At 39.1% G+C, this 13202-nt stretch overlaps 1 protein-coding gene across 4 annotated transcripts in view; it reads right to left on the reverse strand.

Moving 5' to 3' along the window:
- LOC141995926 (sodium channel protein type 2 subunit alpha-like) overlaps window positions 1-13202 on the reverse strand; it is a 111509-nt gene that overhangs the window by 84316 nt on the left and 13991 nt on the right. For all 4 annotated transcript variants that reach the window (XM_074967457.1, XM_074967460.1, XM_074967458.1 and 1 more), the window contains exons 2-3: window positions 6283-6599; window positions 1207-1327 (exon numbers count right to left, since the gene is read on the reverse strand). In XM_074967457.1, coding sequence (XP_074823558.1) covers window positions 1207-1327; window positions 6283-6549 — 388 coding nt within the window. In that variant the 5' untranslated portion in view covers window positions 6550-6599. The remainder of the gene's footprint in view (window positions 1-1206; window positions 1328-6282; window positions 6600-13202) is intronic.

Below are 13202 nucleotides of genomic sequence, written 5' to 3' on the forward strand. Positions count from 1 at the left end.
ATAACAAAAAAAATGGATCTCGGCCTACAATTTACTCACTTGGTTAGTCCCATCTAAAACCAGTAGGATTACTGATGAGGTCTACTCACATGAGTTAGGACTCACATGAACCTAGCTACTTGCATGTACATTGGTTGTGTTTTCTTCAACATTTGCACTGTTGCTCAGTTGAAGTTTCTGATATCAATAGGGTTGCATGGAAGCTCATTGCAGGACTGGAGCATGAATTTTAATTACATAAATATACTACTTAATATTTCAGTGGATTGCACTTTCTTAATTGGATTAAAGTGAATTTGCAGTCATAAAAAAGAATTTATAATACTCTATGGACTATGGTTATTTTACACTCCCCTAATATTACAAGGCTCTGAGTGATCTGAGACATTTGTAAAATTGGGTTGTAAGTGTGCATGCTTTACTCGTATATTGCCATTCCATTATCTAATGCTGACTATTTTCTGACAGTGTAAATGAGCAATGGCTGATGTCAGGTACTATAAACATACTGCAGCTGCAAACATGAACCTTGCCTTTAGTTTATTGTTTAAAGCCGCAGTTCTGCATTAAGATACATTAATGTTGAGCCTTATGTGTGTGTGGAGCCGATGGGACTCGACACAGGCCCAGGGGTCAAAGCTAGCAGATCATGATGCAGGAGGATGTGTAGAGCCTAAGTTGTTACTCTAATATATGAAAATATCTTCCTTTACTCTGATTCTGATCACTTTTGGGGCACCTTCCACCTAATGAAGAAAACAATACCAATGTGCCCATACAAATAGCTCTTTACTTATGTAAGTAGTCCTCTAAAGTTAATTAGTGTCATCAGACTTAATGGGACTATTTGCATGAGTAACAGGATCAGACTCAGTTATTTCTTATTAATGAAGTCATTGGGACTCTGCATGGATGCAGGAGTCTTCCCACATAGAGCTCATTGGAGGAGAAAGGCTTAAAGTTGTATCTAAAACCAAATATTTAAAATCTGACAGTAGTGGGTAATTCAGTGTGGAATTCTGTGGTTTGGGATGAGCTGCGTACTGCAGTTGTGACACTGATGCTTTTTAAGAGTGATTGGAGTATGTTCAATGAATGTATGTACAGATACAAGGGCATTTATTTGTATATTTAAATGAAAAGTGTTATTTCAGTAATGATACTTTTTAAAACAGTCACATTTGAAATTAACCACTTGAAAAGGATATGAATGTACCAAAATCTTAATAGCAATTTTTCTAACAGGGTTGACAGGAGTTAAAATGTACAAGGCAGATGTGGCACTGAATCGGAAAATTGTCTTTCCTTTATTCAGTACTATGAAAGTCTGGAAAAGAAGAATATACAATGAAAGTGCAGTGTACATAGCATTTTCAACTCTGGCACTTTGTTCCCCTGTCCTCAAGGGAACTGTCCACCTTGTAGGACTGAGCCTTTAGAAATGAAAGTCCTATTCTGTTCATCACTTGTGGCAAGTAAATGCCGAATTTCTAAGGAAACAGCTGATTTAAGTTATCCACTGTTAATTTTCGAATGTTCTAAAATTTGTGTTATAGAAATTTTAATGGGATCAGGATTCAACGCATATAATATCAATGGGAAATTTTGTCATCAGTGTTAATGGCAGCAGAATATGGCCTTTCATCACTAAAATAAACATGTATTTTTATTTCATTTATATTACACATTTTCAGACATATAAAGACAATTTATAACAATAAAATCAAGTATTTAAGTAAAATCAAGGTTACAAATAAAATCAAATACATTATATTGCACTCAAACATGAACAACATCTAAATGCTAAGGGCAAATTCTGATATACTGACTGTATCTTAGCAGTATCTTCCTCCACAAATGGTAAAGTACTGTATTCATTGTGACTAAAGGTATGATAATCTGACCCTAAAGAATTTAAATGTAATTAGAAAATCACTGTATTTTGAGTTTAGATTTTAAATAACAGTAGTATCAATTATATGAATTTCCTGAATAAGTCTGTCCATAGGCAAATGAAGGGAATAACAAAAATGCCAGCTGGCATCAGTCCCAGCAGCCCGAGACCATGAAAGAGATCCAAAAGGACAAACTCTGTTCTCAGTTATAGCATGGCTACCTTACTGACTTTGTCTGTGAACACTCAGTTTTGTGTATTTATTGTCATTTACATGTTGGCTTAAAGGACACACAGTCAGTGTTTTCCAAATGGTGCCATTCCTATAGGTGGTCCTCTTCTAGATTTTTGTTATTTCTATTCCAAATGTGTATGTGTTTGGGATTCACTTTGATCTTTGGTCCTGCCTGAAACTTCTTCAGGGTATTACTACAGTTCCTTTCAGTCTTTGTCAAATTCCTTGACTCTGCTTTGTAATATCACAATATCGCTGCTTTCTAAGTTGCTTGCACTCTGTAAAAACTAGTACTTTATGTGATTAGAGATGCTGCCCTCTCCCTAACTTCCTCTCTCCCACAAGGTCTCCTCTCTGGCGGGAGGTAAATTGGACCCCACTTTGGTGGGGAGAAACCAAGCTAAGGAAGCTGCCCTTTCCCCAAGGTCACTGGTCTGGTACATATAGTGGGGAAATCAGGCTGTAAAAGACCACCCGCAGGATGTGTCTGTTGTTAGGAGGGAGTCGTGCTGACACAGATTGCCTCCCACTCCCAGGATTGACTTTCTGTCAGTTGTGATGGGAAAATACTGCCCATCTTAAGGTCATTGCTGCAGCAGAGTCAGTTGCCAGATTCCAATTCATATACAATTTTCTCCTGATTGCAACAACCTCTATGATTAAAAGTACTTTCTCCTAACTGGATAAGTGATAGCATCAGGAAGGGGGATGAGTAATTCTCATTAGTCACTTATGATGTCCATTCTTCTTTTGTTCAAAGAATCAGGTTGCTAGACATTTAAGAACAGATGCCAGTTGCAGTAAACAGGGTCTGAAGTTTACTCTTTACTGCGAATGGGTTAGCTAGTCCCTGACTAGTTTGTCGTTTTAAACCTTTGTATCCAACTTCCTTGTCCCCACGTGACATTTTGAGTTCACTGATGGTCAGAAATTAGCTTTAGGTTTGTTGAGGATGTCCACTACTAGCTTTTAGCATAAGATTGGGTGGGTTTTTTTAAACACTTTGGCTGTAGAATAATACAGGAAATCAGACAAGGGGTCAAATGAACATAATGCAAAAACCTTTTAATTGAAAATACTGCACAAAACCAAGCTGCTGCTATGGTATCCAAAAATGGAAAGAAAAAAAAGTTGTTCTCTGCCCTACACTTATATTTCTTTGAGTTGCCTAAATGACCCTAATATATTAGCTATGCACTCTCTTTCCACATTAATTAACTACACAAGTGCAATTTATTTCATCTTCATTAGTAAGTGATGGGTTTTGTAATCACATATTGGAATCTACTTTACTTTCCACTCAAGTTAATTTTTAATATTGAACATAGAGCTGTAATTTAAAAAAAAAACAACAATGCTGCTAAGGGAAGCAACTCTAACTACAGTAGACCAGCAATGTTAGTATCATGGGATTTTTCCAAATGAACAAGATAAGGGGCTGTTTACTTTTTCACTTCCTTCTTCTATTACAGTTCTGTGAAGTTCAGACCTCCCACAATCACCAAACACCAATTTAGTATGATGCCCCTGCTGGTAGAGTCACATATAGTCCGAAGCCTCCTCTAGAGGTTCTCTACCAACAATTTGTCTCCTATACTCATATTTTTGTAAAGTTCTCTTTTTGCTAGTCATCTTATAATATGGTACAATATAGGGAAAAGGGGACTTATCTTACCTCTGTGAGCTATCTACAGTTTTGCCAACTTCAAGCATTTAAAAATCTTAACTCAGATTGCCATAAAAACATATTGGCCTAAAATTCATAAGTATTTTTTAGATATTTAGATCATTTGTAGTGTCTTCTTTATCTGCCTTCTGATTTTTTTTAGTGGGAAGCTGCCCACTGATCCCCAGCCTATTAGTCACCTTCCTATATCCATTGCTGCCAACTCTTGCAAGTTTACCTTACAAGTCTTACAGTATTGTGTGTCTGTGGGTTTTTAAAGTTTCATATAATTTCACAGTACTTGGCTTCAAACTCAGCAAATTTCCTGTATACAAAGTGGCCACCACTCAAGTTGGGCAAAATTTTTTGGATGATACATTTTTTCACTTCAGCAGTTTACTTAGGCTGCTTGAACACTATTTCATTTAATTCAAATGATTTTAATAGATTATAGTAAATGTTATCTTTAATATAGTCATACATTCAAATTTCATTTTAAATAGGTTTATTTTAGAAAGAAAAATGAAATTTAAATAAAAAATCTGATTTTTTTTAAATCATCAGCTTTTATCTCCCCTGAAAGCAGCAGATGCTGCATTGTATCCTTCTGCTTACTTGCAGGTATGTGGTCAGAAAGGAAATGTTGGATGGAGCAGTAATGGGGCAGAGAGGAGTCAGGTGTAGAAAAGCCAATGTGTAGGATTATAAGAGAACAGAGTACCAGCCTGTGGAGAGAAGTTCATTAGAGCAGCAGCAAGGCTTGTTTGTGAAGGAGAGTTTCAGTCAGACCATAGAAGGACAGAGCTGTGGGGGAAGTGGAAAAGCAGGGAAGAGGGTTTATGGGAAGGGAGTGCAAAAAAAAAAATCTAAGCAGGAGGGACAGCAGAAGAGAAAGAGACAACTTGGGGGAGAGGGAGAAATGAAGAGGACAGAGGCAATAGTGAAGAGAAACAGAATGAAGAGGGAATGGGAAAGAGAAAAGAAAGGAGAGCAGAGAAAGAAAACAAAGCAAATGCTGAAGATAAAACAGACAGTCTGGATCAAAACATGTCTTTTAGAAAGAGAGAGCTTAAGAGAAAAAATAAAAATGAAAACCCTGAAAATAAATTTAAGACAAAAAAAGGACACTGAAAAAAGTTGATATTTCACGGCTTGAGAATATAATAAAACAAAGGAAAGGTGAAAAAGCATGGTCACACCAAGGTGATTATTTGCTTACTTGTCCATTTCTCCCACATACATCTTTGTACCTGTTGCACATGGTTCCTTATGCATGGAACACCCTTACTAAACTAGTCTTCAAAGCCACAAAACTCTTTTTCAGATTCTTCCTCAAGACTCAACTTTACCGTGATCCCTATAGGAGGTTTCCTCCATTCAGTATTTTGATTCTATTCTTTAATTATTGTTTGCTGTTTACAATCAACATTCAGAAGTTTTCCCAGATTTTTAGCCAGCTGAATCAGTCCCCTCTTTTACTGAGTGGTGTTTGCTATCACAAGCAGAGTCAAGTGGGGCTATCAGGCTCCTTCGGAGATGGTCAGGATATTCATTTACCAGATCCTAGAATGTATGGTGCTATAGATAAGGTAAACTGCATAGAAGTTAAAGGGATGGCTTGAGTGAGTAAGGGGTTGCAGAATCAGATCTTAGGTGAAGATGGAGAAAATAATAGGAGGAGATGACAACACAAGAAGGAGTCGGAGAAGGGTATGGTCAGGGTGAGGACAATATGATTATGCAGTTGGTTGGGGGCTGGAGTGTGCTTCTTGTGGGTTACAAACTCTTTTTCAAATATAAATACATTATGTGCTACGGAACTGCTACTTTATATCCACAGCCTTATGCACTTACTTGTCCACTTCTACCACAAGCATCTTTGAACCCTTTGCACACTGCCCCTTATGCATAGAACACCCTTCCTGAACTAACCTTCAAAGCCATAAAACTCTCCTGCATATCCCAATTTTACTATGATGAATACCACAAACTGCCAGTTCAAGATGGGCTGGCACTACCCTGTTACCTACAACCTTCTCCATCCCAGAATCTGTTTTCAACAATCTTCAGGCCAATTTTGTGCCACTTACCTGGTATCAATAAGGTGTAACTCAGTTAAAGCCTATGGGGTTACAGCAGTATAAAAGTGGCATAAATCAGATTGGAGTCAGGCCAATAGCCTCTCAGTATAGTGTTGTGGCTTGATTGCTCTAAAAATACAGTGATTAAACTCTTAACCTCTATCATTAATAGTTCATAGAATAATGCTACTCTGTGTAGACGATTACTCTCCAGCAATTTCTCCCAGTATTAAATACTGAAAGGTACAATTAGATTAAAGGATCAGATATATTATAATGAAAATAACATAATGCATTTACTTTCGCAGAGGGAGAGAGAGAACAGGAAAAAACATTCAATTGCTCTACAGAATTTTGCCCGACTGTCAACAGAGGCATCCAACCAGCAGTCTTAATAAACACTCACTTTTTTATTGATATAATATGGGTCCAGGTCCTCCAAGGGCTCGGACACCATTCCCGGAGGTATGTCACCATAAATAAATGGCAGTGTCTTTCCTGCTTCCAAGTCACTATTTGGCTTTGGGCCATCTTCATCATCGTCATCTGTATGATCTTGTTTGGGTTTTTTAGCTTTTTCTTCTGTGGCACGCTTTTCAATAGCTGCGAGAGATTCTCTAGTAAAATAGCAGAAGCTGTCAGGTCCTGGTGGTACCAGCAATGCCTGTGCCATCTTTTCATCCTGCAAATTTAATTACGTTTAGCCTCTTGCATAAGAATGTCCTACAAAAAAAATGCAAATAAGTTAGGAAAAATAGTGAAGGAAAAAACCCACCACACCTGGTTATTTAACACCACACCTAGTTTTAACAGCAAATACAAATTTATGCTTTCTATAACAATAAATGCTGATAATTTAAATGCCCAAGTAGTTACATCTCATATATTTTACCAAACTGATACCACCATGTGAACCAAACCTCCAAGCCTTTTAGATGAGAGGAAATAGGAATTTTGATCAGGGCCAGCCAGGAGCAGAATGGTGCTCCTAACTTCTGATCTGGGAGTTGCTGCAGCATTAACTCATTTTAAAAAGACCTTGAGGATCTTATTTGCTAAAGATTTAATAGTTATTTTTAACAGAGAAAAAAGAGAATTATTATAAATATTTAGTTTTTACTGTTCTGTTTATTTTAATAGACACCATATAAATGTGAAATATTATTTTAAAAATTGAGTGAACTTTAGTGTTAGAAAAGAGGACAAAAGACTGAATTATCTGTCCATCCACAAAAGGCGCACATCTAACAAGGTGGGAAAAGCTCCTGTCATGCCAACACAAGTACTCCTCACATTTGGTGTGGGTACAATGCATAGCGAAACAAAACAATAGATACCATCAATACTACATCGGGTATAATGCAAAAAACAGAACGGGGACTCCTGTTGATAAGCTACAGCAGATGGTAGAGGAATATAAAAATGGAGAGAACTTTTCTCAAGGAAAAGGCTAGAGAACCATGAAAGGTAAAGTAACAGTGGAGTCACAGAAATTCTGGAGAGGGCAGAAGACATTGATACAGGGCGAAAATGGTTAAGGCAGACTGTGAATTCAGCAAGCAACCCAGTAACATGCAGCGATGCTGAAACTTTTATTCTTTTAAGATTTTTTCATGCTGGAATACAAGGATGTGGCCTTTGCTGATATCTTCCTGAAACAGCCTGACCAAGACACCTGCTTCATATTAATATACTCAGCAATAATAAGGATCCTGTAGTCAAATCCACACCTTATTTCTAATTAAAAGGGGAAGCTGAAAATTACTTTAACAGGCTTTCTCTAGAGACTGAAAACTGAGCTGCCACATTTGCCCAGATAGCTGTTTGAGACTCTCCTGGGCCCTGTTGGCTGAGCAACACTTTTCTTCCACACCTTACAGGTTTGAGCACTTGTCACTTGAGTCTGTTGACCTACGCGCCTTTGCCTTACAATTGGTCTTAAAAGGCATGATTCTTCTTAGGATCGTTATTGGAACACTGTTCACTTCTGTTTGTTTATTTGGTTAGGTTGTTTTCATTTTAAAACACTGTCATTGTTAATATTATGCTTATAGTGCCTTGTCTACATTGGGAAAAATGTGTACCCCATATTATAGCAACTACCACCCAGGACAAAGCTAAACCAGTGGTAACAACAGTGTTAGGTTAGCGTACACAGGGCTCAAGCATTTTCACCACCATATCATAAAAACATGCTCTGAAAAAGTTTTTATGACAAGGTGGCAAAATTTCCTGAGCCCTCTCCCCACTAGTGACGTAGAAGCAATGCAGCTGCATTGTTGATAGCTAATGCTGTAATATGGGTACCACAGGTGTTTTTAAATCAATGTTACACTATGTTCTTTAAAAAGAAAAGGAGTACTTGTGGCACGTTAGAGACTAACAAATTTATTTGAGCATAAGCTTTCGTGAGCTACCACAAGTACTCCTTTTCTTTTTGCGGATACAGACTAACACGGCTGCTACTCTGAAATATGTTCTTTAATTATTTTGCGAAACACTCTAAGCCCAAGGCATCATTTGCCCTACGTTAGTCCAGCTGGTACAAAGAGGCTGTTGGACAAATATAATCTCCTTCACCTCTGGAAATACTCCAGCTGCAGGAACCTCTTTTCCAGGGACAGACCTAGCTCCACCAGCTCTGCATAGAGTTTGCAGGAGTCCTGGAACATGCAGCATTTCAGGATAAGGAGAGGGAAGACTGGGGACAGGAAGAATCTTAGAATATCAGGGTTGGAAGGGACCTCAGGAGGTCATCTAGTCCAACCCCCTGCTCAAAGCAGGACCAATCCCCAACTAAATCATCCCAGCCAGGGCTTTGTCAAGTCTGACCTTAAAAACGTCTAAGGAAGGAGATTCCACCACCTCCCTAGGTAACGCATTCCAGTGTTTCACCCCCTCCTAGTGAAAAAGTTTTTCCTAATATCCAACCTAAACCTCCGCCACTGCAACTTGAGACCATTACTCCTCCTTCTGTCATCTGCTACCACTGAGAACAGTCTAGATCCGTCCTCTTTGGAACACCCTTTCAGCTAGTTGAAAGCAGCTATCAAATCCCCCCTCATTCTTCTCTTCCGCAGAGTAAACAATCCCAGTTCCCTCAGCCTCTCCTCATAAGTCATGTGTTTCAGTCCCCTAATAATTTTTGTTGCCCTCTGCTGGACGTTTTCCAATTTCTCCACATCCTTCTTGTAGTGTGGGGCCCAAAACTGGACACAGTACTCCAGATGAAGCCTCACCAATGTCGAATAGAGGGGAACGGCCACGTCCCTCGATCTGCTGGCAACGCCCCTACTTATACATCCCAAAATGCCATTGGCCTTCTTGGCAACAATGGCACACTGTTGACTCATATTCAGCTTCTCGTCCACAGTAACCCCTAGGTCCTTTTCTGCAGAACTGCTGCCTAGCCATTCCGTCCCTAGTCTGTGCATGGGATTCTTCCGTCCTAAGTGCAGGACTCTGCACTTGTCCTCGTTGAACTTCATCAGATTTCTTTTGGCCCAATCCTCTAATTTATCTAGAGGCATGATCAAGGCAGTCCTGCACCCCAGCAATTCTGTGGCATTACTGGGAGCTACCCCAGTCCTCAGCTGCCCCTGAATAGGGGAGGTTCAAACTGCTTCCTCTCTATTCCTAGTGCCAGCACAAGTATGAATCTAGCCTTCCCTGTTTACTAGATGAATCTGGAATTTTTATGTAAATCTCACTGCACTTAAGCTTAGTTACTACCGTTCACCTAAGATGCAATTCAGTTGCTGGAATGTGAACAGTAGCAGTCAGAATTCAAAGAGAGATGGAGAATTTTAGACATTTAGAAAATTAAAATAAGTTCAAATGTCCTCCATGCAAAAAGTGCATTTAAAGAGGGATATTTAAAAAAAAAAACCTGTAGGATTTGGACCAAGTAATAATAAGGTGGCAACACACTTCCCTGAAAATCTGTTCTTTCACAGATAACAGGTACCATGTTGCAGCAGCTTCTGGGTAAGAGGGATGTTAAATGTTTATAACATACTGTAAGGACTAAGTAGGGCATTGGCAGTCATGGTTAGATTCAAATGCCAGGATCCAAAGCCAGGTGTCAAAGCTGAAGGCAGAGTCAGGAGTCAAGTCAAGGGTTAAAGTCAGATTGGAGTCAGAGACAGGGGATGAACCAGTGGTCAAGCCCTGGGTCGAAGCCAGTGCTGGGAGTCAGCAGAATGTAGGAACATGGACCTGGAGCAAAGCAGGAAAGAGGGAACCAGGATCAGATGGGGATCTGGGATAAAGAGGCAGGAACAGGTTGGGAGGCAAAAAACAGGTGACAGGGTTCATGGGGCAGTTCAGACACCTTCCTGTGCCTCGTTCTGGCTTTAGTACATCTGGGCCAGCCAGCGGGGCCGGACATCTCCCCCAATCAGGAACTTTCTCAACTGAGCTCTTGGTGAGCTAACGCTCTGCTAGCCCCCTTCTCCCAAGGTTCCAGTGAGCTGCCAGGTGTCAGCCATGGGCTGAGCACTGCCTGGAAGCCCAGGTTCAAGACATGCTATTGCTCATGTATACATCCCAGTCCATGGAGTTAGAGAACCTGATTTCTGGGTGACTACTATATCATAAGATCCCATCATACAAAAAAATGCCATAGAATATGTTGGAGTATATTTTAGCATGACATTTCGTGATATACCCTACTGCACTTTTCTCTCAGTCACTTTCGTCCATTAACTGGTGGCTGGAGGACTTGAGCAAAACATATAGCCACACATTTTTGTCCAGGTATATTCTGTTTTACATAAGTTTAAATTAATTTTCACTAATTTCTAACAGTGCTTTTATATTAGATTACTTCTGCTGCTGAGTGGATGCATTATATTTCTTTTATATGTGATTCCTTTTTTCTAGTACTTATATTTGAAACCTCTCAGAAGTGAAGTAAAATGTCTTTGAGCTGAAGACATGCCATAAATGTTTTTAATATCTGAATAAGCTAAACTAAATTGCCTGAAGGCATCTACAAAGACTTTTATGACATCTGAAGACAAGTTACTGGTGAAAGTAAAAGTTTCGGTGCAGAACCTTATAGAATCTATAATTAATTATTTAAAATAATATGTCACCTACCTCAAATATAGATAATAAAATAGTGCTAATTATTGCTATATTCTGTGCTACACCATTCATATCTTACTCAGAGACATGCACAAGTGACAAAAATACTCAACTTTGTGATATTTGTCATGGCTCTGTTTTTGCCCTTAGAGCACCGGGACTTGTGTTATGTCTTCATCTGGAACCTAAGAAAAAGCTGACAACTGAGCTTTTTCAGTCCACTAAAACATTGGCACACAGATATGTCTTTGATTATTGTTGGCATAAGTACAAGACTAGCAAAGAGATTTTATAAAATGACCGTACGTCCTCATTGTTTCCATTCTATTCCTTTATTTTCAAGGGCTTATAATTAGACAACTTGCTCTGGGCTAAATAGTACACTAGGCTCGCAGATGCGGAGACCATGGGTTTAAGATTCTGTTCAAAATGACAAGCAATAATAAGTTTAGCTATCTCATCATAGTCCATAATAGACATCTGTCCAGCTTACAAAACCGGAGTTGCTGCTATGGGGTGTTGCGGGGGGGACGGATGGTTGAGGAAAAGGACTGACTGCAGCAGTCACCCTCACTAACGCAGCGGCACGCCTAGCAAGGGTTGTCTTTTTCTGCTGCTTTGGGGAACCAGTACATAGAGAATTCTGGTAAAGGTGACAGAGTCATCACACAGCACCTTCAACACAAACTAACAGCATGCAGAACCATGAACTAATGGCCATCCTCACATATGTGGATCAGCTATGGGGTGGGACTAGGAAAACAAGAAGCAAAGTACCCAGAGAGAAGGAGAAAGCAGAAGAAAAAAGTGAACAGAGGAGTGAGCAGGAGAGGAGGTCTACAAGGGGGGATAAGCCTAGAAAGAAGAGGAAAAGATTAAAAATGAAGGTGAAGAAAAACACCAAGGTGGCAGACACAACACCTTGTGAGTGTGAGGGGGTTGAGCGCACAGGGGTGCAGGAATGGGAGCAAATGAATTGGTGTGAGGCTGCTGTTTTAGAGGACATTCTTGCTTCTATTTTTTGTCCTGGGCTCTGTGGCCTCCAGCTGTAGCCCCACACAAAGCAAAAAAAACACCTTTGGCAGAATTCAGAAGAACTATCGATCTCTGGTAATAGCAAGAGTGTTGCAAGTCAGGAATGAGATACATCTCTGCAAATAAATGTGTGGAAATCCATGAATAGCACTTACTGGTCTATTCCTCAAGGTCTTGAGCTAGCCAGTGCTATTAACATTTTAGATTCACTGGCATCACCATTAAACAAAACTAATTACAAAAATATAATTTGGATTTAAATTTGTTTATAGATTTTTCATTAGGGATACATTGTTACTTGAATAGTTAAAACTTAAATAAAATATCCACAAAACTGTGTGGCTCGCAGAAACATAAACATAGAAATTTGTCATCATAGGATTCTTTATAACTCAACATCTAAGTGAGTAAAATAATGAACATATGGCAGGTTATATTGCATAACACAGGCTTTAGAATATTGGAAGCAAGATAAGTTCTCTCTAAACCATGGCGTTCTGGGCAAATTCCAAACTGGGTAATTAATATAGCCTCCTTTAGCGAAGACACCTCTTCACACACTTCTTATCCTAAACGACTGTATAGGTTTGTCATGAACTATTTATTAAACGGTTCCTGTAAGAGCTGGCCACATTTCAATGGTGGATGAAGTTTTTATAAGTTTGTTGTAGACTCTTATTTTATTAAACATGTTGTAACTGTTTTTCACAAGAATTTTTAACTGAATATGTGTGTATATATATATATATTTGTACATATTGGGACAATTTTAGATAGAGCAAAACTATACAGTTACTTCCTCCAGCAAAAGCCTTGGCATGTCTTTGTTACAATAATCAAGTAGCCTCTTTAGGATTGACATTCTTGTCTTTACACTTACTTTTAAAATTATTTTTTACCTTTTTTATAAATAGGCAAAATAAAAATAAAACTCCAAAAAGAAAGAGATTCATGAAATGTAACTACTGTAATCCAAGCTGGCACACGCATGGTAATTCAGAGTTAAGGCAGATACTTGAAGACAGATCCAGCTGAAAATATTCATGGGCTTTTGAGCCATGTGAGCTCCAGAAGGCCATGGATGTTGGCTCCAAAGCATCAGGTGTATTCAAAGGAAAGGTCGACCTGTCATGGAAGCTAAAAGCACTCTCCAGCTCTGCAACCAAGATTTGCTGCAAAGCAGCACAGAGAGGGATGCTT

Source organism: Natator depressus, chromosome 11 (genome assembly GCF_965152275.1).
Source record: "Natator depressus isolate rNatDep1 chromosome 11, rNatDep2.hap1, whole genome shotgun sequence".
Lineage (NCBI taxonomy): Eukaryota > Metazoa > Chordata > Testudines > Cheloniidae > Natator > Natator depressus.